We start from the raw sequence: 25,095 nt of genomic DNA on the forward strand, positions 1-25,095 counted from the left end.
AATGATATGACAGTCTGTCTCCAGTCATCTTCGCAGACGAAGACGACACACCACGAATCGTCGACGAGGAAATACTTTGCCGCAGCTAAAGCGACATTGAAGTGACAAATTAAAAGAAACTGGTAAAACCACAATACGATTGTGAGGCATGCCGTAGTGGAGGACTCGGGCTTAATTTTGGCCACCTGGGGTTCTTTATAGTACACCCAGATATAAGTCTACGGACTGTTCTTGCATTTCGGCCCCATAGAAATACTCTACCAGCTGCGGCGTTTCGTAAGCAAATGTCTGTGGCAAGCGCATAAGCCGAAGATCGCAAGTAGCACGCGCAATAACAATAGAACTACACGGGGACATGCCTTCTGGAATTTAAAGAGACATAAGTCTACGAATTTCACCTTGACTAGAGGAGATGACAGTTACGGAGGAGCAGGATAGAAATGGGCGATCTCCCCCCTTACTGTCCACCTGCATGCCTTAGCAGTGCTGCTCCGTTTTGTTCTAGACATGCGGTACAATTCTGGAATGAACCGTGCACAAGAATACCAATGTTCCAAATTTTGATGGCGACAATGTCGCATTTATTTCGTGTATCTGACTTCTCTCTCTCTCAATACGCGAGTAGTCAGCTTTTACTACTCCCCCCCCCCCCCCCCCTCTCCCGCCATGCACTCGAAGAAAACAACAGTATGTGCGACTCCTTTCGGAGAGTCCTGACTAGCCAAGAAGCACGTTAACTCCCTTGTGGGTCAAATGACTCTCCGAAAAGAGTATATAATGACCTGCAAAGAGAGTGTACGTGCCTCATTAAAGGGTCATATACGTGACGAGTCAGAACTCTCCGAAAAGAGTCAAAGGACTCTTTTTTTTCTGGTCACATAGGAAACCCCGCTTCAGTTGAATGGCATACGCGTAGGCAGCCTGAATTTCTTGCAACATCGGCGTCTCATGTTGCTACGCGCTACAGTGTCATTTCCACAACTCAGCGGCCTCTTTAAAAAAAATGTACTAATTGTGAAACTGCTGGTGGAACAACAGAGAATAGTTCTTCGAAACTGCGCTTGCCAACAGACGCGACAAGGTCAGATTGCCAAATGGCAGTGCAGTAGCAGCTGGCGTGATGGGCTGCAACTCAGAGGCAGCCGTGAAGTTTGCTTTCTCGCAAAAAAGGTTGCTTTCTTCACACGTGAATCCGTTTGTTGAATAGAGGCGCGTTCACTGAAACGCGCAACTCTGCTCCTCAAAGGAAGCATTCACAGTTTATAACGCCACCTGGCATGGTCTTTATCAGGGGCGTAGCCAAGGGGGAGGTTGGGGGGGTTCAACCCCCCCCCCTTCCCCCCCGAAATTTTTCAGTTTTGCTTGCTTATATAGGCATGCACATATACAAACGCACGCACGAACATACATAAAGTATGGTTGAACCCAAAATTTCTGGCTACGCCCCTGGTCTTTATTTCTACGGTAAACCACCCAAGGCGCGGTTTCATAAACGGCAGAGAGTCGAGAATTCTGTTTCAGTGTGTGAAAATGGCAGCTTAGAAAATCGTTTACCTGCGGGGCTGCGACGGAATACGTGAGGACTAAACGTTGATGTAGATGCCTAAATTTGCCCTTGATGTTCTATCTTGATTCCCCTCTTTTTATACCATTTCTGGATACCTTTGCTGCAAGAAGGCTCCTTACAATCACTGCGCGCGGGTGTCAAATTGGTGGTGACACAGCAGCCATAAAATTAAAATTCCGGTCACTTTACAATCGGAGTGTGTCTATAACAGAACGCACAAGCACACTGAGTGGCGTCACATATTGAGCTAAAACGAGCGGAGCGCGAGATTTTCATGCTAAGGAAAGAGAGAATGTTTTATGCAATTCCATCGGAATACACACGAAAAACTCCACTGTATAGTGGTTACCATAGTGCACCGGTTGACATCAGCTCACGTCCGCCGCCGTGGTACAGTGGTTACGATACACGGCTGCTGACACGAAGGTCGCAGGTTCGATCCCGGCCGCGGCAGTCGCATTGCGATGGAGGCGAAATGTTAAAGGCCCGTGTACTGTGCCATGTCAGTGCACGTTAAAGAACACCAGACGGTCGAAATTTCCGGAACCCTTAGCTAAAGCATGCGTAATAATCATGTCGTGGTTTTGGCATGTAAAACCCCAGTTGTTATTGACATAGCACTAAACAAATGTCGCTTTCATTAAAATGCTTGCCTTGTTTTCCAAGAAAATTATAACATTTCCCATTGATGAAACTGATGAAGTCAGTGCGCATTCGCGGTAGGCGAACAAAGGACATAGAGTTATCTTACTTGGCAGAGCTTTGCGAGAGTCGGGTGCAGCGGGCCGCTGTGATTGGCCACATATTCGGCGAGACTAGGCTCGAGGTGGTACGGCTTGACGAAGTGACCGTGACCGCGGGTTTCAGCCATCGGAAATACGGAGTAAGTATAGCAACGTGCAAGCAAACTCTCGAATGGAAGAGGTGAGGGAGGCGGAGCGGGTACCAAGCGATGTAGTCGACACTGAAGCAGCGAACGCAGAACCATCTAAATACATGCGGCGGGAGATCCTCGACAACCAGCTGCGCAAAGCGGCCGCTAATGCATAGTACAGGTGGAACGGCGGCGTGGGAGAGCACGTAATGCTCGCGGGAACTTGCTGCAAAGTTTGTGTGTTTATAAAAACAAGTTTATTGCAAAGTGTAACGATACGAACATTGAGTCACGACGACGGCATGATGTTACCACAGGATGATAACACCGACAAAAAGCTGTAGAAAAGTGCACAGTATGCACGGCATATTCCACAGGAACATCCATGGGCCGGGGTGACGCTTGAATTATTCATCTTGGGGTAGGAGGAGGGGTGGGGGGCACATATATAGTCGAAGGGGTATATATTGTCGCGTGTTATAAAACACAGGGGCTTTATTTAGAAAGGCGTACGGCGTGTCGTACTCCAAGATAGTTGGTTGGTTGGTTGGTTCCTCAGTACTTTGGCTCAACCCACTGCGGGGGATAGGCCATGAAGCGGACGGTGCTTTGCTTAGGAAACTAATTCACTTCGTGAAGGAAGAAGCTGAAATGAAATGTTTAGCCTTTACATATAAACTCGCAAGATTTAAAGAAGAGAAAAAAGAAAAAAAAAACGCCTATATAGAAACAACAACAAGAACAATAAAAAAATATATATATATATACAGTTGCATATAAGACAACTGAGGCTACACTCAACATTCAATTCTTTTGGATTCTCGTAAAAAATTAGAGACAGCGTTGAAAACGCTCCTGTGGCTAAAACCAAATATGGTTGCCCCAAATGAAAGAATCACCGGAAGTGACAAATTCAAGCCCAACTTCCGCAGGGGTTCTTCTAGTAGTCTTTTTCTTTGTGTTTTAAATCTTCGGCACGTCAAAAAGAAGTGCTCCAGAGATTCCCTCTCATTACAGTGGAGGCATAACGGTGACTGAGCCAGACCCGACCTGTGAAGGTAAAAGTTCAGTGGTGGGACTCGACAGCGTAGCCTTGTAATTTGTATTTCTTCCTTCCTAGATGAACACCATCTGCTCTTCCAAGGAAACTTTAGCTGTGGGAAATCTGATGAAAACAAAGGAGATTTATCGAAGTTATTGGCCGTGGTACGCTTTTCAAATCTCGCTGCTGTGACATACGCTGACGTGGGCAATACAGACAAAATAGGGCCATCATGGGATGATATTGCCAGTGCATCCGCATATTCATTGAGTGCTAGCCCTCTATGGCCTGGTACCCACACTAATCGAACCAGCCGTACATGCCTGGGAATCATCGAATAGAACGTCTGTATGGTACTCGATAAATTAGGTGCACTTAACGCAGAACAGACAGAGAGGCAGTCTGTTAGTACAACCACTGCTGATAGACACTGGGGCAATTTACTCAAATAGCGCTGAAAGCGTGCAGCCGCCAAGAACGTCTTCTTTTTCAGTCATTCCCGCTGCGCCTCTCGAGCGCACCGGTTGTCTTCCTTGTCGTCGCCAGCGTATAGACAGACACAAATATTGACGCGGCATTATGTGCCCACTGGCGTAAATAGGGGGGGGGGGGGGGGCAAGGGGGCACTGACTCCTTTGTGTTGAGGCTGGGCGAGACATCCCTTGCAAGTACCCCTCCCTGATATTTATCTTTCTAACGTCATATTTAATTTGCTTGAGAGTTAAGTATAGCACACTCTCCATAAAACAAACTCTGAATCCTGAAGCCCCTCAAAAGTGCAGGCACGTAGCAGAAGAGTGAAAGTCACTTTTCCTTCCAAAGGGCACTGTAGAGCACGAGCTTTCTGAACTGCTACGGATTGACGCGCCGCAAATGTTTTATTATGCTGGGCTTTAAGTTGCGAAGCCAATGAAGAATTCCCGAGCATCTACCGTTATTTATTTAGGTCGACGCTGAGGTGGATTGCATTAACAATGAAGTATAAATCCGACAGCTCGACTACGATTATGGTGCTTAAAAATAATGCTCATTTTTATTTTAGTTCGAAGTGCGATTTTAATTTTTGTATGATTACAAATAAAACCAATATTTATAAAAAAAAACAAAATGGCTGCCATTACAAGATGTGTTCCCCCATGTGATTTGTTTGGATTTACGCCACTGTATGTGCCTGTACTATAAGAGACGTAGAGATCTCTTAAAAATTGACAGGGAGATAGAAAACACGTTTTTTACTGAAATAACGAGAATTTTAGAGGTTATCTATAGACGCTGATCGGCTACTCTGGATAAGGAATGAGTATGCAGGGCAAAAATATAAAAAGGGGGGGGGGGAGGCGAGGTCCGAGAGCCAGATGGCGGGTAGGGAGGAAAATATAATTACGGTCGTCGTACCTTCAAATCGGATAAATATAATGATTAGGAAAAAGACAGGGTCCACTTCGAGGTGGTGTTTATAATTAGTACGCCATGTTCTCAGTTCTCTTTATTATCCTATTTTGTGATACCGCCATTGACACTATCCCTGCTTGGATCACTGCGTCATCCCTGGCATTAAAATTCATTCTCTCTCTCCCTTGCTCAGAATCATGGGTTAATAAGCAAGAAAAATACTGCACAGATTTTTAAAAAGCGAAGTTGTTTGAGCTGTCGGTAACTTGTGCTCCTTCATAAAGAACTATCGTCATCATGAACCAGCACGCGCCCCCTTCATTCCCTATGGAGTGAAGCTGTTTAGGCTGTAGGTAACTTGTGCTCAGTCGTGAAAAACTGCCCAAGTGGCTCTCCTGGACCAGGCGCGGCGGGCTGCTGAGGCCAGTGGAGCCCTGGACTAGGGGCCCCACCCACCTGCTTCTCAAACCCCTCTTCTTTTTTAATAAACGTTTTTCAATTCAATTCAATTCCTCAGGTGGGTATGCGCCACAGGAATTGGGCAAGCCCCACTACCGTGTACAGATGGCGCGAGTGTCAAACCAAAAAGAACACGTCAAAAGAGAGGGAGAGAGAAAAAGAGGTAGAAAATAGAGAGAAAGAAAGAGATAAATAGAAAGAGAGAGAGAGAGAAAGAAAGCGGTAGAAAGAAAAATAAAGAGAAAAGTATAGAGAAATAAAGAAAATAAAGGCATGAAAAGGTAAGACGACATAGACAAAGAAAGAATGAAAGAAAGAAAGAAAGAAAGAAAGAAAGAAAGAAAGAAAGAAAGAAAGAAAGAAAGAAAGAAAGAAAGAAAGAAAGAAAGAAAGAAAGAAAGAAAGAAAGCGATAGAAAGAAAGAGGAAGAGAGAAATAGACAGAAATAAAGAGCATAAACACATAAAAAGATAAAAAGACAGAAACATATGGGCAGAGAGAGAAACAGAGATAAAAAATGCAGAGAGAGAAAGAGAAAGACCGACAGAAAGAAACAAAGAAAGAAAGCAAGAAAGAAAAGAGAAGAAAAGAAAGGAAGAAAAGGAAGAAAGAAAGCGAGAAAGAGATAGATAGAGTGAGAAAGAAAAATATAGAAAGAAACAGATTAAAAAAAAAGAGATGCAAGAAACAGAGAGAAAGAAGAAAATAAATAAAAATAAAGAGATACAAGAAAGGCCCCCGCCCCCAGCTCCGCTCTTCCTTCAGACATGGCACCACTGTAGTGCGGAGCTGCCATAAGTTTTTTAGAGCGGTAAATTTACTGCGGTTTATTTTTAAACGAGAATGAGTTAGGAAGGTAGCGAGTTACAACATTGGGTTCATGCAGCGATGGTTCATCGACTCGTATCGAGTTGACAGTTTAACGCGAACAGAATAAATGAGGCATGTCGGCCCTGAACCCCTACAGCTCAGTGTGCACCTGTGCAGCTAGAAATGGCCGGAAGAGCAGCTTTATTGCCCGGACTTGAGCGTAACTTGCAAACGCATTGACGCATGCAGGCCAGATCGTTCAAGCGTAGAACAAATAAAAATGATTTTCTACATCTAGTGAGCGAATTCAGAATCATTTTTACGACGACGCTGTACATGGCCAGGCGAAATCAAAATTCATCCGTCCTATGCACGCGGAAACTCTTACTGCGCATGTGCCACAGAAATTGGGCAAATACCACTGCTCACCACTGGTCCACTAAAATGAAGAAGGGATGTATGTCTTCATCTACAAATCTACAATCACATTCGGGAGATTCAGTGCGGCCAATCCTGTGCAAAAAAGTGCTTGGTGTAGGCAGTGCATCACCTCGTCCTAGAATGCCTACACCACGACACACCAAGATGCCGACAAAAATCAGCGCTAATGGCGTTAGACCGCCGACCACTCAGTTTATGGAAACATTTGGACCCGCCCCGCCACGGTGGTCTAGTGGTTATGGCACTCGACTGCTGACCCGAAGGTCGCGGGAACGAATCCCGGCTGCGGCGGCTGCATTTTTGATGGAGGCGAGAATGTTTGAGGCCCGTGTACTTGGATTTAGGTGCACGTTAAAGAACCACAGGTGGTCGAAATTTCCGGAGCCCTCCACTACGGCGTCTCTAATAATCATATCGTGGTTTTGGGACGTTAAACCCCAGATATTAAACTTTTGGGCCCGTGGCCAACAAGAGATTTGCAGGAAGGTGCTTTAAGAACATTCATAGTTTGCCGTGAAGATAGTGGAATCCTGGGGCCGTTAATAACGCATTTAAGGGTTTTTTTTGTTTTTTTTAATGTCACAGCGTTTACCTTAACTATTTTTGGCTTGAAGGTCATGTTATCTATGTTACGTTTCATTTTACCATAACCGCGTACATGCATATATGCGATTGTTGACTATGTTGTCTTGACTGTTATGCTATGTATAGATAGTAATTCAGCTACATGATGTATGTAGATAATAATTATGTAGATAATAATTCAGCTACATGATGTATGACTTCAGAACTTCATATAACGCGACGTTATTCCTTCTATTTTCGACACGTCATAGTGTCGTAGTGCTCAAGTTATTATTGTATGTGCTGCGATTTTGTTACGTTCGGAAATTTTGCACCCTGTGTGCTCCGACCCCTTTAGGAGCTAAGGAGTAGCCGTCGCCATATTTGTGCTCGAATATTTTATATCATGTCAATAAAAAAAAGAGAAGGGAACACACGCGTGGCAAACACTAATTAAGATTTATCGATAGACGCAACCAATAACCGAGGAAGACTTTAATGAACCGTCGGGATTAACGCAGTGATAAAACACCAGGTCTTCAAGTTTCAGCTTCGCTGGTTCCCAATTTGTACGGAATGCTTGGGCGACGAATTTTCGCTCATTCTATCGATAAGCAGGGTCCTTTTTAAAGTACCCTGGTATAAGTCACAACTTTCACCCGTTTTTGTATAGATTTGTGGCTGAGGTGTAGGACTGCTAAACTCTATAGGACGCGGGTTCGACTCCCGGCATCATTTAGGTGGAGGCAAATGGAAAACCGTTTGCTTTAATTTATGCGCACGTGAAAGAACGCCCTTTGATAAAATATGTGTATAGACGAAAGTCCTGACTACTGTGTACCTGCCTCACTATCTCATGGGACTGGCACGTAAAACCCTGGAATATGAAGCTTTCATTGCAAAGTATTGGAACGGCTAGAAACGGCCCAGACAGGAAACATCATATACATTGTCGTAGAATTGAGTGTTCCGACATCAAACGACATTCGTCGAGGCGTGCGCAATGCAAGCGCAAAATTTTACCGAGGGCATTGAAATATGTTGGAAGGCACGTTTCTAGCATAGGATGTTGCGCATACTTTACTGCCTTTTTAAAGAACGCATTTAAAAAAAAATAAGCGACGCAGTCGACAGCGTGTGGGACGGTCAAAAGGATAGATTTTTAGCGCCGTGACACGACACGTCGTTTTCCAGCAAGTCTCTTTTTTTACTACGTTAAATTACCATTAGCACAATTCGCCAAATTCTCGGTTTCCGCAGGGATCGGTCATCTCACCGCTACTGTTCAACGTGGCCATGATCAATCTTCCAAAACTTCTCGATGAAATACCAGATGTGCGGCACGCGATGTACGCTGATAACATCACGCTCTGGACCAGGGCTTCGAACATCGGAAGACAAGAGAGCTGCTTACAAGATGCCGTGATACTATCGAAAGGTATCTCCGAAACTGCGGCCTCCACTGTGCCCCTGAGAAGTCCGAGCACCTTGTCCTCAAAGCAAGAACGAGAGGCAGGCCTCCCATATACGAAGAGCCCGACCCTAACGTCACCCTAAATGGGACAGTAATTCCAGAAGGTGAGACGCTACGAGTGCTTGGACTTCACATCCACAAGGATGGATCGGGAGCGGCCACGTTACCGAGACTCTAACGGACACTCTCGCAACTCACGCATCTCATCAAGAGGAAGGAAGGAAACAGAAAAAGGAGAAGGCAGGGAGGTTAACCAGAAAGACTTCCGGTTGGCTACCCTACACTGGGGGGTCGGGGAAGGGGAATAGAAAGACGAGAAATAGAAGGGAGGAAAGAGAAAAAAAAATAAGAGAGAGAGAGAGAGAAGAGATGCAGTGCATTCACTACAGCGTGCGGGATTGCACCACAAGTCAGAGGCGTTCGCATAAGCCCGTCGTTCTCAAAAAACACAAGAGTGCTTTCACTGCCTTGTGGGCCGCCGAGAGATGTGGACGGTGCTGTAGTAGCACCTGCACGGAAATTGGCCTATCATCCAGTCGCCGCAGTGCGTTGGACAGTACTTGTCGCTCCGAGGAAAAACGAGGACAGTGGCACAGCAGGTGTTCGATGTCTTCTTCGGTGCCGCAAACATCACACGCCGCGCTGTCCGTCATTCCGATTAACGTTGTATATGCCTTCGTAAAAGCAACTCCCAACCAAAGGCGATAGAGAAGCGAAGCTTCGCGTCGATGAAGGCCGGATGGAGGTTGGAGTTGCAGTGAAAGGTTCAGTTGATGTAGTCTGGTATGTCTGATGCTTGGTGCGTTCCACTCCGTAAGTGTGAGACTGCGGGCCAGTTGTCGGATCTGCCTTGCAGCGTCTGTCCTTGAAAGCGGAATTGGGACAATGTTTGCTTCCTGGTGTGATGCGCGAGCAGCGTGATCGGCGGAATCATTTCCACTGATTCCACAGTGGCCAGGTAACCACTGGAAGTCAATATCGTGGCCTTTTTGAATTACGTGGTGGTGAAGTTTTACGGTTTCATACGTCAACTGTTCGTGGCATCCTCGTCGGAGAACTGACCGCAGGCACTGTAACGCCGGTTTTGAATCAGAAAACACAGCCCATTTACTTGGTCTTTCAGTATCAATAAATTCTAGTGCGCTGCGCAGAGCCGCGAGTTCTGCCGCCGTAGACGTCGTCGCATGTGAAGTTTTAAGACGCAGAGTTATCCCTTGTGATGGTATAACCACCGCACCACCAGAACTGGACGACGTAGTCGAGCCATCCGTATAGATGTGGACGTGGTTACCGTAGTTTTCGTAGAGTAGGAGTAGGCTCAATTGTTTCAGTGCATGTGTCGGTAGGTTTGACTTCTTCCGCACTCCCGGAACCGTTAGGTGAACTCGTGGGCGGCTCAAGCACCACGGAGGGAACACTGGCTTTGACGCAGGTGCGTACCCCGCAGTAAATGACGAGCGATGTTTGCCGACAGTGGCACTATATGTCGTGCGGGGCCTTTCAGCAGCGAGGCTCGCCAGATGGTGGGAAGGGGTCCTGGCATAATGCCTGAGGTACGTACGCATTGTCTCGGTGATAATGTGTGTCGTGATTGAGTAGTCTTGCGCGATGGCAATGGTTTCAGCCGTTGACGCGCTGCGGGGTAACCCAAGGCATATCTTAAGAGCTTGGGCTTGAATGCTCTGAATCGCGCGCAGGTTAGTCTTGCCGGTGTTCGATATTGCAGGCAAACTGTACCGTAGGAATCCAATAAACAGAACCCTGTACAGTTGTAACATAGATGGTATCGGCACTCCCCATTTTTTTCCTGCAAGGAATCTGAACATGTGACATATAGCAGTCAGCCGCTTCTTCAAGTAGTTCACGTGTGGAGTCCAAGACAGGTTTCTGTCAATTATGACTCCCAAGAACCTGTGGCTTCTGCTGAATGATATCAGGTCTCCGTTAATTGATATACCATAGGCAGACATTGGCTTCCTCGTGAATGCTACCACTGCACATTTCCCGCAAGACACTTCCAGGCCTTGTTTACGAAGGTAGCAGGACGTCATTGTGGCTGCCTTCTGAAGGCGTGCGCGAAGCTGAAGCCGTGTCACACCTGAAGTCCAAATGCAGATGTCGTCAGCGTAGATAGAAAGCTTTACGGTGCTTGGCAGGCTTTCGACCAGTCCAATGAGGGTTAGATTGAAAAGCGTAGGGCTTAGAACTCCTCCTTGAGGGACTCCTCGGCTACTGTAATACTCAGTTGTCGGGCCATTCTCCGTGGTGACGTAGAACGACCTTCTCTGCAAGTAGCTGCACACCCACATATATACCTTGCCACCAAGACCTACTGTTTCTAATGCACTCAGGATGGCTTCATGGGAGACATTATCATAAGCCCCCTTGACGTCTAGAAACAGAGCAGCACACAGTCTCTTACAGGTCTTCTGGTGTTCGACATATGTCACCAGATCAACAACGTTGTCTGTTGCCGATCGGCCGCGCCTGAATCCGGCCATGGCATCTGGATAGATTTCATAGTGCTCCAAGTACCATTCCAGTCGTGTTAGAATCATTCTTTCCATTGTTTTTCCCACGCAACTGGCAAGCGCGATAGGACGGTATGAGGAAATGTCCAGCGGCGACTTGCCAGCTTTGAGAAGCGGAATGAGGCGACTTGACTTCCATGCTTGGGGAACTGTACCAGTCTGCCAGGAGTCGTTGTATAGGTGCAGGAGTGCCTTCCGAGCTTCGTCTCCAAGGTTACAAAGAGCACGATATGTAATGCCGTCAGGTCCTGGCGCCGAAGAACGTCTGCACAATGCCAGTGCAGCTTCTAGCTCATCCATAGAAAACGGGCACTCCATGCGGTGATCACGTGAGAGAAATGGGAGGCCGAGCTCCACCGTCCTTGTATCTGTGAAATTTGAGTCGCCGGCAATCCTTCTACAGAAGGATTCTGCGACGTCAATCTCGTTACACTGCAAGTGAAGTGCCAGAGATTTAAACGGGTGTCGCTGACTAAAGGTTGTGCGAAGACCACGGACAGTTCTCCATATAAGCGATAAAGGCTTTCGCGGATCCAACGACTCGCAGAAGGATGCCCATCGTCGCGAAGCCAGTTTATCCATGTGACGCTGTATTTTCTTCTGAGTGCGTCGAGCCAGTCTCAAATCATCCTTGCACTTTGTGCGTCTATATCTTCGTTCTGCGCGACGGCGCATTGCACGAAGCTTCTCAAGTTCGATGTCGAAATCGGTGCGTGTGGAACTCGTGTAACTCGTCAAAAGCGAATGCGTGGAGTTCTGCAGGGCATCCTTTATCGCGGCCTCTAGGTTATAGGATGAGCCGTCGCTACAACAGTCTTCCATTATCGTCTTGAATTTCGGCCAATCGGTGCATTGGAGGGCTCTGGAGGACTTGGAGCTGGTCAAACCTTCTATCCTCAGATAAGTTGGAATGTGGTCACTACCCCGCGTTTCCAAATCTGAAAACCAGTGCACTCTTCTCGTGAACGAGCGTGAAACAAGAGTGAGGTCCAGGCAGCTGCTGTAGGCTGATCCACGTAGATATGTAGGGCTTCCATCATTAGAAACACTGAGTTCGTGTTCCGAGGCAAATGACACCAACTTTCTTCCTCTAGAGTTGACCTTTGAGCTTCCCCATAGAGTATGGTGGGCATTAAAATCACCAGTAATCACCCACGGGTGTGGAGTCGATGTCAAAATATCGCGTAAGCGCTCGCAATCTAGGCGGCTTGATGGGGATACATAAGCTCCGAGAATTGTGAAAGTGACCTTATTCTTCTTCACAGTAAGGCAAACATATTGATTCTCTTCGTCAGGTGGGACAGGGTGATGAATATAAGTCAGGTCACGGCGCATGAACACAACAACTTTGCTGCACTCTCCTTGGGTGGAGGACATACAGCACTCGTAGCCTGACAATCTGACGGAAGCAGACAGATTGGGCTCGCATATCACAATGATGGGGAATCGGTTCGTAAATACAAACTGTCTAAAGTCGGACATGCGCGACTTAAGACCTCTGGCGTTCCACTGAAAGACAGATGCATTCTTGACTTCCTCTCGAAACGATGGTACCTCGAGGGCCGTGGTTTTACCCTAAAGCTGCAAGCACCGGACTCAGGGTGTCCAGCACCTGCAGTGCGCTCTGCGCAGACGGGGTCTTCATGTTGCTCAGTAGAACGCGCATGGCGCTAATCAGCGACTGCAGCAAGTTTACGACCTGTCGATCTTCAGTCGTCGCATCAGTGGTTCGTTGGGTCGTTGAGGGTGGTGGGATTCGATGTGACGCCGTAGCAGGTTGAGCTTGCGGAAGCGAGGGCCACTCTTCGGAAGGTGCGACTGCTGTCTCTGCCTTTGATTTCGCAGTGTCCGTCTTCGAGGAGTTCGGTGTTCGTAAGGCAGCCGCTTTGATGGAGGATGACATCTCGCTATCGGCAGAGCATTCTTTTCGTGATGTTCCTCGGTGTCGACGCCGTCGTCGCCGAAGTGTAGCGGCCGCCTCTCTGTGCGTTGAATTGTCCCGCACCATACGCTTGAGTACCGCGTGCTCGTTCCTCAAGCGCGGGCAATCTTTGGATGAGGCTTCATGAGCGCCGTGGCAGTTGGGACACCTTAACACAGTTGCACCGCAGGCTCGCAAACCAACGAAACGGGCTCAAGAAACATGACACCCTACGAATAATGCAAGCTCTGCTCACCAGCCGCATCACGTACGGCACGCAGTATCTCACATTGAAGATCGCAGAAATAGAAAAACGTAATATTATGATAAGAAAGGCAACCAAAGTCGCCCTGGGACTACCCTCCGCCCCCCCCCCCCCCCCCATGGCTTCTACTACACGTATTCTTAAAATGGGCGTCCACAACACGTGGCAAGAGCTCGCCGAAGCTCACAAGAACAGCCAGCTGGAACGACTAAAGCTCACGCCCACCGGGAGGTCAGTGCTCCGGTACCTCAAGTACAGCGAGACGTACATCGCCGATGCAGACCGGAAAAAGCGCATCCCGCTGAACGTTAGTGAGTCCCTCTTCATCGCGCCTATTCCGCGCAACATGCATCCGACATTCCACAAAAGTAGACGAAAGGCTCGAACTGACGCTATTAAACGAAAGTTCAAGAGACCCGGACGCCCGCTACACCGACGCTGCCAAGTATCCGCGCAGGAACGCGCACGCTGTCAGCGTCGTAGACTCTCGAGGCCGAGAGTTAGCGTCGGCCACGGTCAAGGCACACAACTCAGAAGCAGCGGATGAAGCGGCAATCGCTCTCGCCACAACTACATGTACAGACGCCGCGGTGATCTTCCCCGACTCGCAAGAAGCTTGCAGGAATTATGCGAAGGGCCGCATCTCAGCCGATGCACTTAACATCATAAAATGGCGAAGCACTCCACTCCCATACACCTGTATAATATGGGTGCCAGGACACGAGGGTCTACAGGGAAATGAAACGGCCCATGCCGCTGCCCGCGAGCACGTCAGCCGGGCTGTCCTGGACCCACAGGATACCCGACCCATGGCTGAAGAGGTGGAGGCTGTACAGAACTCCTATTCGTCGCTACTTCAACACTACAGACTGGAGCGACGGGTGTACCCTCCACCACATCCAAAACTGACTAAAGAAGAAAGCGTGATCATCAGACGCCTGCAAAGCAACACACACATACATGGAATATTAATGCACCGCCTCTACCCAACGAAACATAGCTTCATGTGCCCGCTCTGCAGCGTACCGGACACCCTGGCACATTTGTTCCTGGAATGCCCGTGTCATGTAGACCTCAATATGCAACCGGAGACGGACGTCAATCCAGCAGTAAACACGAACGACGACCACCTAACCGAAACGTGGGAGGCCAAGCTCGCCCTCGAGGACCTGGAAGCCCAGCGACAACTTGTCATCAGGGCCAAGAGGGCAGTTGAGGCCAGAGGGTTCCTGGATTAGGGAGCCCTCCCAACTTAGGGTGATACCGAGCATCGCTCGGAACACTGTTTCACAAATAAAAGTTTATTTCTCTCTCTCTATCTCTCGGTTTCTCTTTGTAGGTATGTGCCTCGCGGGAAGAGAGAACGAGTATGGTATTTCGCCCAAAGGTGTCCTACACTTGCTTACGGTGCGCTGCTGCATGGTTGCAGTACTGTCACCCTTCACTGCACTATCGGCAACCTCCTGGTTTATATCAATGTGGCGTGTTTTAGGGGCGAAGCTCCTTGAGGCGGCACCCGTTCGTCCCTCGTAGTCGTAGTCGTAGTAGTCGTAGTGCGTAACCAGTCTTACGCTTTGACCTCCAAGGTGGTGCCCCATTAGCAGCCATTGGCATGTTCCACTAGGAAACGTTAGTAGAAGTAGAAGTGTAAGTGTTAGCTAAAAGCCAACTTGTTCTGTCTCTCATTCCCATTAGCAGCCATTGTTTACCTCCAAGGTAGTGCCTGGTGAGATTTCTCCTGTGCGTGATTAAACAATATAAATTTTGTTCAAAACGCCGTTGATTGATGAAATAAACCAACGAAAGACGCCAGATGTTTTGTAAAAGCAAAACGAAAGAACGCCAGATGTTTCTAAAGCAAAACGAAAAGACGCCGGCTGCTTAACGAAAGACGCCAGATGTTTTCTAAAGCAATGGTTTTCTAAACAATGAAAATTCACAGCGTACATGTAAAATTAAAGTGAGCTGCAAGTCGTCATAACTCATCGAACCTTTAGTATAAACGCGCCCGATCTCACGTCGGTGATGATGTACTGGGCAGAATTCACGGAAGATTCACGGTTTACCGATGAACCTCCGCAGCTTCGCCCACTCATCATCATTCACTCCGTGGATATGCTGTGATTTTTTTCTCTTTCGCGTGCCCTTACCTTTTACAAGCATCTGCTTTTACCGTCGACTGTTATCGTAATTATCTGGGACGTCGAGACCGCCACACACATTCTTTTTAGAGACACTAGCTTACGGTGTGTTCCGAGAATAAAAAAAAAAGCAGAACGGTGTACGACCTACAATACAGAATTGCAGCCTAAGTTCCAGCGATGCTGACGCCGAATTTAGAAAGCAATTATCTTTGAGATTGTGCTTGATTGGGCTGGTTGGTGCTGCATAGTAGACGAAGAATAAAAACAGCGCTAAACACGGGACGATAACAGGACGCATACATTGCGCTGGACTAACAACCAATGTTTATTGCAAAAACAAGTGCAATATATAGGACACAGGTGTTTGCGCAGAAACACGGAACATAAGCCAAAGTGCACAGCCATGTGATAAAGGCCAAACTGCAAACATTATCAAGAACCTGTCAAATCAGTGGACCTCAGATATCTAATTTCACAGCCATGAAGCGAAATTGAGGGTACGCTAACACAAGAAACATCGTGCTGTTGAATGTGAAAGGCTTCGTTAATCTCGCGTTCGCTCTGCTTGCTATAGCGCTTCATGACCACTCACTTATCGAGAATTGGCTGACAACCACAATTTTTACAGTGGTCAGCCAGGTGGCTGGGGACAGAGCCTTTCAGAGAATAAGAGTGCTCCCTCAGCCGATCATTTACGCATCGGCCTGTTTGGCCGATATAACAGCGCCCACAAGTGAATGGTATTTTATACACGATTGCTGAAACACAATATACATAGCGCGTAGCATGTTTATTAGTGCATGCTTGTTTCTTAGGTCCATCACTGTTAACCCTGCGGCACAACCCGGCCAGCTTAGAAAACAACTCTTACACCAATTTTGCCTGCAACTTTTTTAGCCTGTGCGAAATCACATTTACGTAGGGAATAACAGCAGTGCTAGAGTGAGGCGTGATACGTTGGCTATGGCTTTGTCTATTATTGGGCACCCTTAGCGACTTAAGGAGAGTCTCGGCGATGGAGGTGTTGGTGGTACGAGTCACGGTCAAAGAAAAGCCTTCTTTCTTTCACGTCCGCGCATTCCAAATTGGTCAAGCGAAGCATCGCTCATTCCTGCCTAAAGGCAGCCTTAACTCGCTCTTGTCACCACCAAGTCGACAGCAGTTTTAAGCAACAAGTGCACAGTCTTCAACAAGAGGCTTCCCTGTGCCCATGCTAACCTCCGTCGCCGAGACTCTCCTTAAGTCGCTAAGGGTGCCAAATAACAGACAAAGCCATAGCCAACGTATCACGCCTCACTCTAGCACTGCTGTTATTCCCTACGTACATGAGGTTTCGCACAGGCTAAAGAAAGTTGCAGGCAAAATTGGTGTAAGAGTTGTTTTCCGCGCACGCGGCAAGCTGGCCGGGCTGTGCCACAGGGTTAACAGTGATGGACCTAAGAAACAATCATGCACTAAGAAACACGCTACGCGCTGTGTGGAATATGTTTCAGCTATCGTGTATAAAATACCATTCACTTGTGGGCGCTGTTATATCGGCCAAGCAGGCCGTTGCGTACATAGGCGTATCTACCGGGGGGGCAAGGGGGGCGCTAGCCCCCCCCCCCCCCCCACTTTCGACAGTGGTCATTGGCGGTTGCTGGGCTGCAGAATGGGAAACTAACAAGTGAGGCAAAGTTTTACTTGAACGCAGCAATACCGTAATTATGTAAAAAAATGTTTCCTACAGTTCTGCTGTGACGACTGTTCTCCGTGTGCCATGACCACGCATTGTAGGCTCTCTGGGGTGCTGGCTGCCTAATCCACGCTTTCGCGCCTTGCACTCGAGCATTGCAGAGGAGGCTGCCGCTCAGCAGGGGCTCTATAAGATTACAGCAATCTGTCATGATTTTACTTTGTTCGGCCTGGCCTGAAATTAGATGAGATTGTCATGTCAATAATATTACTTCAACGGCACTTAAGCGGCTCTTTTTCTTAAGCGACGCCTTCGTCAAGCGCCCCGTGAGACTAAATTACTAGCTTATAATACACTCGTTAGATCAGTCTTAGAATATGCTACTCCGGCATGGTTTCCATCGACTATTAAATTAATTACCATTATAGAGGGTCTGCAAGGAAAAGCAATAATATTCATCTTCAATAAATATATCAACTCACGGACTCTCCAAGTGTTTTAATCAAATCGGCCGGATTACTCAGAATTAAAGACCGCGCTGCGCTCGCCCGATTGAAAATGCTTCATCAATTATTTCATTACAAGTTAAATGTTAATAGTTCTAAGGTACATCTCTATTCCAGACACAAGAATAACACTACGAAAGCGCTCATACACCCTAAATGAATATCGATTTCATAAAAATTGTTTTAAGTACTCTTTGTTCCCGCTAGCGATACGACAGTGGAACGACTTAGCTTCCACTATTACCAATACCTCCTCACTAACTACGTTTCTATCACTACTAGAAAATTACTTACATGATACATAGACATAAAACTACAAATATTCGCACCTTTCCTTAGTGATGTATATTACTATTAGTATTTATCATGCTACCCACATTTCGCTACCTATCCTTAGAATGTATGCTTTTTTTTTTGTAAAGCTTACGTACCTATGTGCGACTGATTTTATAATCACCATTATATTGATATGATATGATGTGTCAGCGTTATACAGTTAGATTTCACAGTTGTGCATAGATGTTTCGCATATGTGAATTTTTCTACTGATCTTTACATTGCCATTCACGCACAAAAAAGGAAAGAAAAGTTATGTTATTTTGCATGATTTTTTTCTTTATATAGTTATAGTTAGTGTCCTTCCTGCAATAATCCCTAAAGCGATTGGCAGTATGTACGAGATAAAAAAAGTAATTGGCGACGCAAATAAGGGCGTGAACCGATAAACGATTTATAGCCCGATCAAACGGTCTCCTTTTTCAGGAAGTTTAGTTTCTTTCAAAACGAATAGCATCGCCACTGCTTCATATCCACGCTGCTGTGAGATGAGTGTGCAGAAGTGTCGAGTATTTTAGTTCTGCCGATTCAGGAGAGCTAAAAAAAATGCCAGGCCTGCGCGGAACGCACAGCACAGTCACAGGGAAAGCTGAAAGAGCGGCATTTCTAGAGCCCGTTGTAAACTATATTGGGGCTACTAATAAAAGTACACTAGCAAGGTACCCACTACGCCATAAATCATAATATTTGTGAAGTTGGGATGCCCCTACAAGGCCATTATTCGTCATCGTGCGCAGAAGCGAAGTTCCAGCTACACATATGTAAGGCATTATGTGCACTTTGTTTACGTGGCGACTGACGACGATGAAGAATTGAGGCTCAGCCCTTTGTAATGGGTTGGAAGCTTTAAACGGCTCACCAGATACGTAATTCGCTTTGTGTGACGCCCGGCCGCTATTTCACTCTCCCACTATGCAATATAACATACGTTTACGTGAGAAAGAGAGACAGAGAGAGGGGAGAAAACTAAGACCCTGAGGAAATTAAGACCCTGAGGAAATGGATGATGGGCTTATGGGCTTCCTTGGCAACCAATGCAAGTACACTTGCGAGGAACCCACTACACTATAAATCATAATTTCTCTGAAATAGGGAAGCAGCCACTCTGCCATTTTTCGTCATTCAACGGAGAGCCGTGGTACCCGCTAAAAACATGTAAGGCATTATGCGCACTTTGTTGGTGTTGTGCCTGATGACGATGAAGAATTATTGCAGAGCCCCTTGTAATGGGTTGGAAGCATCCAACAACCACTCGTTGCGCAATTCGCATTGTGTGACGCCTGGTTACAGAATTCGCGTTGTGTGGTGCGTGTTTGTTAGTTCACTCTTCTACCACACTAAATTACATATGTTAATGTGGTTGCTTCCGGACATGAAGCCTGTATAGCGTCTTTTTGCAAGGCAGTTCCTAGCACCGGCATGGCTCCGAGGTACAACACTGGGATCCCACGCAAAGGGCCGAGGTTCGAACCCCGTTTCATCCTGGAAATTTTTTATTATTTCGTTTTTTTTTCTTATTTCGAGCGATTGTGTTTACGGACACCTGCGGCGGCGGCGGCGGCGGCGGACAACTACGGCGCCAAAAACAGCCGTTGAAATGATCTCATAACAACTTTCGCTGTAAAAGATTCCTACTTTAGTCTTCGATTAGCCTGCTTCACAAGTTGCTTATAATATGGTAGCCTGCAGCGGTCGCGGCGGCTCGTAACAAGGCAGTGGACTTAGCACATTGAGAAGCCCAGCTTTCAAATTTGCCCTGCAACTTGATCTACCTCACCAGGGAGATGATCAGCGTCTATGGTTTTGCTGGACTAAGACGGCTGCCCACCTGCGAAGGATTGCGTCTGTTTCTGATAATGTTTATTTCTCTCTCTACCTCTCTGTCAGCAATGATGTGTTCACAGAGAGTTGTATGCGCGCAATAACAGCTCAACGTCGTTATATTACAACTGAATGTATCTGCTATACACATATGAATCCATCTCGCCCGCTGCTATAAGTAGCCATTGCCAAAGTGATTGGTGGGCAGCCTTCTTGAATTACGTTAAGAATGAGACGCTATCTGGCTATCAAAAAAAAATACTCATTGTTCAGCACAGTAATGCGCTGCTTATTGTGCACACTTCATTTTAACGCCGCGAGTTTTCGCAGACACTTGACGTCGCGTAACAAGGAGGCGATTTTATGGCACCGAAAAATTTTGACGAATAGCGAAGAAACGTGTTCAGCACAGTAATAATCAACTCTGATATCATTTTAGACCTGTTGCGACACTGAGAAACGGCGCATAACAGCTCAACAACGCTTTTGAGCACTTAGCTCACTTAGCGGAAACTTGGACCCTGGGCTAAGGCGACAGGTAAGTTATTTCCCCCTGCCCAGGATCTTTAGTGCGTTCACACATCAGCCATCAACATTAATGCTCAGTATATGGTTACCAGCATGTTTTACGAACAACGCGCCCCGAAATTTCTGTGACTGTCACTGAAATTGAATTATCCGTGTATTTAACAGCGCGCTGTCAATGGCTAGGATTCGGAATTTCGTTCTCACGTTGAAGCTCGGTTCGCCAAACCCAATAGCGAGATAAGACGCATGGACCGCAGCGGCGTCGAACCGTGCCACACACATGACCATGAAGGTAACACACTTGAACACCTTTATAAGACACATTGACGTAGGAGACAATGCCTACATTAAAATAAGGGTTGATCAGAAAATTAGAACGTGGTACCTTGTTTGAGAGACGCCTCATATAAGGGACAACTGCTCCCCAGTGCGTACCTTGTAATAATGGTTGGGATTTTACGTCCCGAAATCACGATGCATGATCATGAGAGCTCCGGAAATTTCGACAACCTGGGCTTCTTCAACGTGCACCTTGTTCTAAGCACACGGGCCTCTAGCAATTTGCCTCCATCTAAATGCGGCCGCCGCGGCCGGGATTCGATCCCGCGACAATCGGGTCAGCAGTCGAGCACCATAACCCCTCGTACGGCGCGGTGGATTTGGCCATGAAGATGATGCGCTTCAATGGTCGTGCGTAGACACTGGCCAATAACCTAACCAGCGTCGTCCCGGGGCCATTGGCGGTGCATCACAGTGACCACATTGCCATTATCACTTGCGTGACAAAATAAGAGAAACGAAAAGATACAAAATTTGCTCACTCTGTATTTACAAAAACTATATACATGATAATCGCATGGTTACGTGAATTACATATCGCGTAATTGCAAAATATAGACCAGAAGCACGAACAACCACCACAGCAGCTACGCAGGTCAACCACCCTCACGGAATGGAATAGGCGATATTTAAATTTTATGTGGTCATGAACATCCAAGGCCATGAAGGGCAGCTCTGAGCAATTGTACAGCCAGTGCAAAGCGGAATTTTCTTCTAGGCGTTATAGGTTTGCGAGTATAGTAGAGGACGGGGGGGTGGCATACTTGTTATGACAATTCCTGTGGAGCGGTGTTTTATCGCGTTTACTATAACGCTATACAAATATCACGCTTTTGCTTATTCAGCGCTAAAAAACTCCGCAAATTGAAAAAGTGATAATAGTATATGCGCGTATTTACGCAGGCAAAAAGTCGCAAAAGCAAACAATTTGTTTGCATTCCATCGTTGTAATTTTCGGTAATTTAAAACGTAGAAGTGCGGGGCCCAAGTAAACATCGAATTTGAGGCGATGTGAATGAGAGGAGAGAGGCCCGTCGCTTGCGTCTCGGCATCTACACGGGCTCTGAACTGAAGTGGCGGGAACAGCGTCGGCAGCTGCTGTTGCGCCTGGAAAAAAAAAATCGCAATTGTGAAATCCGGTTAAAGCCATAAAAGGCAGCTGTAGCGGTAGAACTAACTGGCGCTTTTGAATTGTAAAACGCTACTCTACTCGACATTTCACATCTACCTAAAAAATTGCACTTCGGCTTTCCTCAACTCGATTTACGTTCAATTTCGGATATTCAGTTTCGATTTAAACTAGCGTCAACCGCCTGTGTTCAAGGTGTTCGCTTTCCCCGAAATATTAGCAAGAATTGTTTAACCAGACATTCACACGGATAACTAAGAGCTTCATGAGGCACAATATTACTTGCTGTGAATAATTAGCTAGTCTTTTACAACCAAGAATTTGAGTTGTTCTATTCAATACTACCGCTCTCCTCTCTAATGCGCTCTGGCCTTGAAGGTATAAATAAATTGAAAAAATAAAGAGAGTAGTACAGAAAGTGTTTCGCTAACTGCTGCAGAAAGCTTTCCAGCGGCGTTCGTAAGACTAGTCGAATATTCGAAGTCGCATCAAGAATATGGCCTACCAGCGATTCCACATTCTGTATATTACACTACCTGCTGAAGCCCAGTTCCTATCATAGATGGAAGCTAGAATGTTATCAGCACTCATTTATCGCTATGTTCGCATTGCCCGTTCTCAAGCCTGCGTATGCAGCCTATACTCCCCCCCCCCCTTTTTTTTCTTCGTAGTTCATATTAGCAAGTTTTAAGGAGCCCTGTGAAATTGTTGTGCCGTAGAGAAACATCGTAATGACGGCGAAATTGTCTTCAATTCTAAGGCCAAGTTTCATATGCTCAAGTTCAACGACCTCTGTAATGTGCAGATACTGGTATTAATCTTTCCGCAATAACATCTATACTAAGTAATATAAGTTTCAAAACAAGTATTGCACATTGCGAGCTAGCTCGCCTGGACGTAAAACACACGATGAGTGCACTTCCAGGAATTTAAGTCGGCGTATACCGTTCACTGTGGAGAGCCGGGTTCCTCCGGAGTCGGCAGATGGTAGCGCACTTGGGGCACCTCGATTTCGTTGCCGTCTAAGTCGGTGCACATCAGCTGAAACATCAAGAAGCGCTTGCCCGGGTCGATCTTCTGCTTGGACACGTCCTCCACCACTTCGCTCATGCTGCGAATAAGAAATGACACGAAGTCGCAAATGCATCGAACGAGTGAAGGTGTCAAACGTGCAAGCGAATCAATGCGAGGAAAACCTTCAGATTCAAAGAGGTCATTCCGAATTGGCTGGGCACATTTGATAATATTAAAGCAAAGCATTCTATGTCTCACTGATTCGTCCGTGGACGCCGAAAACTCACTGCAGGAAAGCCGACTTACACAATCGAACTATCTTGCTCATCTGCGCACACAATATGCGCGTGTGGTTTATTCTTTGACTGCGTACCCACAAAAAAGGTTCTAGCTTGGAACGGTGGCAAGACGACGATATTATTGCTTCTCCGAGAGCGCCACATATTTCCGTTGCCCCAAGGAAGTGTGGCCGCGCAGTGAAGCGGACTTACGGACCCGTGCCCAGGCACGCCGCGAGCGCTCAACACAAATTTTCGTTTCTCGCCTAAAACTAAAATCGCTCCGATTAAACTTTCACAAATAAATCTCCTTTGTTTACTCTTCCAAATGAGACCTAGCGTGCATTTTCACTTGAAGCGCATCACCACTCTACATGTGCCTGAACATGGCGCATTTCACACATATTTTAATGTTTGCGCCCCCTCCACTTCGAAACTACTCGGTCATCGACTTCAATACTTTTTTGACACGCTTACTGCCAACTATACAGCCACGTGATATAGCCTATTGTGTCTGTAATATTCGTAGAATTAAAAAAAAAATCGAAGTGGGCGCAGAATTGCAACATTGCTTCAGCACAAAGCACATCGTGAGCCATAGTAGTGGTCGTCAATCGGTGATAAGACAGTGCTATTCCATTTCAAGCAAATCGTCGATATTTGAGACGTTCCGTGAAGTATTGTATTTTTTAGAGTATTTTTTCGCAACCTAGGTTTCACCCAATACGGCAAAATTCAAATCACTGTAATAGACCAAAAATTTTGTTTCCCCAAAAAATACTTTTCGAGGACAAATAGTGCACTAATATGAACGTCCACAATTTTTTACAATACAATTGGAGAGGGTCGAGCGCAATGTTTGGGACGTTTGGCATGGAATGACGACTTCATTACAACGAGACGTTGACCGCCACGGCAGTCAACCCATTGTGCCTGGCAACCCATTTTGTTGTTTGTTAAGGTGACTATTCAATGCCAGTAGAATATGTGTAAGATTGTTCATAGTATGCTTGTTTACCTTTTTTAAACAATCCAAATATATGACAGATTATTGGTTCTGATCCTCCTGAGGTCATGAATAAGTTTATGCTTAGCACTTTTGATCAGCCGTTGCCTATATTCTTTCTGGAAAAACAGAGAAATATGCACAGGGGCGCCGAAAATGCCAGAAACATGTCGACGCGATTTGTGCATTGTTTCAATGCAGTTAACAGGTCAGAGCTGTCATACAGACTTTGATGGCGATACTGTTTAGGTTCCTTCATCAATCCTGATTCTTAAAACATCCCAGATTCAGAATCAAGAATTTTAAAGGTGCGTGTATGGCCCACAAACCTTTAAACCTATTTACTTATTTACTAGGTTCGGCTATCACAATAATGTATACGAGTTGGTAGAGACAGAACTTACTTCATCTTAAGACGCTTGGCCGACGGAGGCATGAAGTTCGCATACAACATGCGTGCACCCTCGGAGAGTATGACGATGTCAACTTCAAACTCTTCCTGGGGAAAAAGAATAAATTCGGACGACATGTATATTACCACTGTTCGCCTGAAAAAGGCACGTAGGAAAGCTAGACATGTATGAAAAAAAGGCTAGGTGGCCTGGAACACCCCTCCGTTACTTCTGCGTCCCATCAGTAACCCAAACATCGATCGCGAAGGCGTGGAAGTATAGCAAACTCGCTGATACCGGCTTGGAATCCCGGAATATGACGAACATTTCCTCATTTATAGAGCTTCATGTCTGAGAAATCCGCATGGATTTCCTTTGTGGCTCAGTGCTACGAATGGATCAATGAGAGTTCTTTCACTTCCGTGGACTTTTCTCCAGCTTACAGAGTCCAGCACGGTTCATCATAAACAACATGGAACTGCAATTTACGTTGCTATCACTGGCAAATATTCAAGTTATTGCTTGAACAGTACGCTAACCAGATTATCATTACTGTTTCATTGAAAATAGAAATGGTGATTGGACAA

General features: G+C 46.4%; 2 protein-coding genes across 2 annotated transcripts in view; both read right to left on the reverse strand.

The window, feature by feature from the left end:
• LOC119383131 (peroxisomal membrane protein PMP34) overlaps window positions 1-25,095 on the reverse strand; it is a 182,545-nt gene that overhangs the window by 94,929 nt on the left and 62,521 nt on the right. The window lies entirely within an intron of this gene.
• The window catches only part of LOC119383135 (ubiquitin-like modifier-activating enzyme 1), a 36,602-nt gene continuing 33,066 nt past the window's right edge, over window positions 21,560-25,095 (reverse strand). Inside the window, exons 25-27 of the mRNA XM_049412853.1 lie at window positions 24,521-24,615; window positions 22,764-22,929; window positions 21,560-21,796 (exon numbers count right to left, since the gene is read on the reverse strand). Of these exons, the coding sequence (XP_049268810.1) occupies window positions 22,767-22,929; window positions 24,521-24,615 (258 nt within the window). The 3' untranslated portion in view covers window positions 21,560-21,796; window positions 22,764-22,766. The remainder of the gene's footprint in view (window positions 21,797-22,763; window positions 22,930-24,520; window positions 24,616-25,095) is intronic.

This window comes from Rhipicephalus sanguineus, chromosome 2 (genome assembly GCF_013339695.2).
Source record: "Rhipicephalus sanguineus isolate Rsan-2018 chromosome 2, BIME_Rsan_1.4, whole genome shotgun sequence".
NCBI lineage: Eukaryota > Metazoa > Arthropoda > Arachnida > Ixodida > Ixodidae > Rhipicephalus > Rhipicephalus sanguineus.